At 42.0% G+C, this 4060-nt stretch overlaps 1 protein-coding gene across 1 annotated transcript in view; it reads right to left on the reverse strand. All coding sequences in view use genetic code 11, as the record gives it.

Annotated features, from left to right (window-relative positions):
- The window catches only part of EGR_09445 (Golgi-associated plant pathogenesis-related protein), a gene marked incomplete at both ends in the record, with an annotated part of 3881 nt that extends 2147 nt beyond the window's left edge, over positions 1–1734 (reverse strand). The window contains 2 exons of the mRNA XM_024498694.1: positions 105–210; positions 1677–1734. Coding sequence (XP_024346881.1) covers positions 105–210; positions 1677–1734 — 164 coding nt within the window. The remainder of the gene's footprint in view (positions 1–104; positions 211–1676) is intronic.
- Positions 1735–4060: the final 2326 nt, after the last annotated feature.

A 4060-nucleotide genomic window follows, 5' to 3' on the forward strand; every position in this document is an offset into this window, starting at 1 on the left:
TTTATCCATACTGAGGCAAGTGGGTACAATGCAAGAAATAACGCCACGCTAATTACTCATCCCGATTAAATTTAAGCGAAGCGCACGCCCCCCCCCCTCCACACCCCACCCCGTCAGCTGATTGGCTCATTTGTCGCCTTTCCACACAGGCTATTGTGGAGCTCTCCACCGTGAGGCTGATCATTTCGTAACGAGCCGATTTTAGCTTACCTGTAAAAAATCCACGAATTTGTGCGTATGATATATGATTATTTTCGGAGTTAATTTAAAAAGAGAAATAGTTTGAATTAATTAAGTGGTATTAAAAGGCGACGCTTAAACAGAAGGAGGTAAAATATGCAGTGAAGACAATTGCGTATCCTACTCACAGAAGAAAAGACTAGTACTCCTCTCAGGAGGCTATTAAATAAACTTGGGATAGGGTGTAAAGGATGCACAGTATGCCTAGTTGTATCCACAGCCACAAATACTGTGAAATGAGGAAACACGCCTGCAAATCTGTACAATGAAGACAACTGACAAGGTGAGATTTATGGCACCCTTTGAACGCATATCCAATGCACAACTAGGCGATTGTTGACGGAGTGGCGACAAGAGACATTTGTTCTAATCCTCACTCACCTACCGTGATGACAACGATGAGGAGGTGACAGCAACCTGTCATCATTACTTTACAATAGAGCCTCTGCGCATAAGGTGAATGGGAGAATTTATGGTAAGACCAAATCTCGTGATCACATGAAACCATCAATTCAACTGTATTGATGTCTCTAAATGTGTTTTAAAAAAGGAAAAGCTAATGTCAAAAAAAACACCCAGGAAACATAGCACTCTCATTTTTTACAAGGAGATAGAAAATCCTGGGTAAACTTCAAAATTCCTAAAAAAATTTCACGAACCACACGTAGTTAAATGCTGACTGACAGAAGAAATTAGCACTTGTTGCAAAAATTGATGCAAAACTTTGATTAGGTCAACTCAATCAAGTTCATCAAGTGTATTTTTTAAACTCAAAAACAGAAATGGCAGAAGACAGCTTTAGCGTGGGAGGTCAGTGGGACTAACGGGAGAGATTAAAGTTCTTCATCAAATCTGCCTAATTCTCATACTCTCAAGGTCACAAAAGAATAATCGGTTATTTCTTTAAACTCAACAAACGCGATTAGGCATAGCAAAGTCTAGAGAAATAATTGCCATGCATCTGTCCCAATGAAGTTTTGCGTCACACATATGTGACGCCAAAAGTGACCAGTTATTAAGCACTCTGTAAAGCCCAATTGCTCACACTTGTAAGGTATTTTTAAAATGTGCCACAACCTAGAGTGCTTTTAATGGATGGCCTAAAGAAACAATCGGAGTCTAATGATAAATCACTCCAAAATACAATAGATGCGATAGATTTTGGAAAAATTCCCATCCCTGCTAGTAGCGTGGAATCATGTGCCCCTCGAAAGTCAGGGAGGGAAAAAGAACTTTTGGTGAATTTGAGTGTGGGTGGTATTTGCTTTTAACAACCAAAATACTGGCTACCACGCACATCCCAGTTACGGAGTAGTGGATGACAATAAGTTGTGAGATCCACCAACTTGTTTTCGCTTCTTTCACATAAGTTGTAAAAAGACTCTTGCATCTTAAATTATTAACCGTTTTACTCACTCGCTCAATCACCCACTCACTCATCAACTTGTGGGTGACTATCGCAGGCTTCGTATCAATGATCATACCACTATCCATCTCACGCTTCGACGAAAGGCCTCGATTCAGAAAGAGATGGGATTAATCATTCAGTGGGGATAGATAGGTTTTTTGAAGACAGGACAAGATCTTACAGTAAAAGTGATTTTGGAAAAATTATAGGCAGTTCTTGATGGTGGGAGGGAGTGAGGGAGGGAAACGGACTGCTTCCTCCTCCTTCTGCTCCCACTCTGCTCTTCAATCCAAAGGGATCAAACGATCACATATGAAGTAGGAAAGGCACTTGACAAATAAAAGTGAGGAAGAAATGGAGGATACAGTAGAGAAGTTTGGGTTCCTTCTTCGCCTCCAGAGGCAAAGCACTTTATGAAAGACAATCAGCAGTAAGCCTGTGTTCTCTCACTAGATAGCTCCAACAAATAAGATCTTCTGGGATGATTTTATCACCTTTTGACTCTTTGGTGCTGCTGGTGTGTTGCAATTATCTTCTTTCTACACACACGCACACACTTACCCATAGTGTGAGACAAAGACAGGAAGTCCCCTTTCTGAAGTTAAACTTACACACACAACCAATTTGACATTTAACATTTTGTACAGGAATGGAATCGCATAATTGCAACATCTGACAACCTCGGAGACAAGGAAGCTACGTCTTTCTATAAAATCAAGTGCTGAAAATGACAATGGTGCTTGCACAAGAAGCATACACTGTTTAGGGCTGAAGGGCCAGATTGATAGGAGACGTTACAGTGAAGGTTATAACCCAAAAGGCCCACTAGTGGGTGTGAAGTTTTATAAAGTCTTTTCAGATTGGCAGACTACTGGCTTATTTATTTTTGGCAAGATATTTGAAAAAATGCCCTACCTTTCTAACAAAGTCTACAAGAGATGTGGAGAAGAGTCGAGTGGACTGTTTGTCGTATTTCCCTACCTACCAAGCATTTGAAGATCTTCATCAATTTTCTAAGTAGGGAATATATTAAGCTCGTCTCTGAACTATCCCATCGGTGGGCATACAGTGGTGTTTGTGTGCTTAAGATTCCCCATTTAAAGTAGTCGAGAGAGGAAGGCTTCTATGAGCCACTCATTGCTGAAGGTTGACTACCAGGAATGCTGAGTTTGGTCCTCAAAAAATGCATTTTTTTATTTGTACTTAGCCATGCAGGCCACTTTCTCTGCCTCAGCAATATGCACTGTCGTCTAGGCTGACATCCTCCAAATCCTCCTCTCCTCTCCTCTTTTTTTACCGAATACAGAGCAGTAGCCCATCCCATATTTTGGAGTCCAATCTATTCGAACAGGAAATCTGTTGATAAACAATAGGAAAGTGGGAACATTGTCACTTCAACGGACAGGCTCCTACAACTGGTACGGGCTCGTGAATCTCCGCAAATGTCATCAGTGAAAGAGAGGGTGGCCAAAGTAAAAAAGGCAACTTTCAATATTGTGGAGGTACTCCTGCCTTTGCCCTTCGGTAAAATGACACATGCGGACAGTCACCTACCGCAGCCTACGGCAGAGGCGATTGAGTTGCTACGTGCAAGCATTTACGCAGGTACGAATTTTTATGCCCTGTTAAAAAGAGCAAGCAGATTGGAAACAAGAGAGGATCAGCAACGATAATGTGACTGTCTAAATTCACTTATTTTTGTAGTATGATAGGAGGTAACCGATTGATTAAGCTGTCCAAAGTATCTTAGCCGCTAAAATAAGACATACCTATCTAACTACCCATTTGTCTATCTACCTGTCTGTCTTTTCTTCTGGCTATGTACAACTCCTATCCAACTTCCCCAAAAAAGAAGAAAAGAAATCGAGCTTCGTCCCAAGCATTCCTATTTCTCTCTACCTTCCATGTACTAGTTGTCACCACTGATGTCAGGAAATGGTGGTAAATAACACTTAGGGAAATGATGAGGGTGAGTGGGGGTGGAGGTAGAAGGGAGCAGGATCACCCCTCCCTGGTGCCAAATTATGGCAGATTGAGTTGATTGACGGTATCATACACTGTCTGAACGTCTATTCATGGGGATGGCCCATATTGTGAAAGGATAGAAAATGGCCAGGCAAAAATAGTCAACAAGCGAAGCAGGACCGCCCTTCAAATGCCCCACCAATTCCACTCTCTCACTGCTCAATAAATGGCCTTCCCACCCATCACCGCATTCTGCCACACTCCAAGTCTCCTATTCAAGTGGGCGTCCAGAGCTGATATTCATTCGCTAAGGAAAAATGCCACCTCCCACCAAATGTCACTTAAGCACTCACTTCCTACATACTGAACTCTACTGGCTACAATGCATTCCACAGAACCAGACTAGACTGGACTGAAGTGGAGTGGACTGCACCAGACCAGAGTGGG

Source organism: Echinococcus granulosus (assembly GCF_000524195.1).
Source record: "Echinococcus granulosus chromosome Unknown EG_S00148, whole genome shotgun sequence".
Classification (NCBI taxonomy): Eukaryota; Metazoa; Platyhelminthes; class Cestoda; order Cyclophyllidea; family Taeniidae; genus Echinococcus; species Echinococcus granulosus.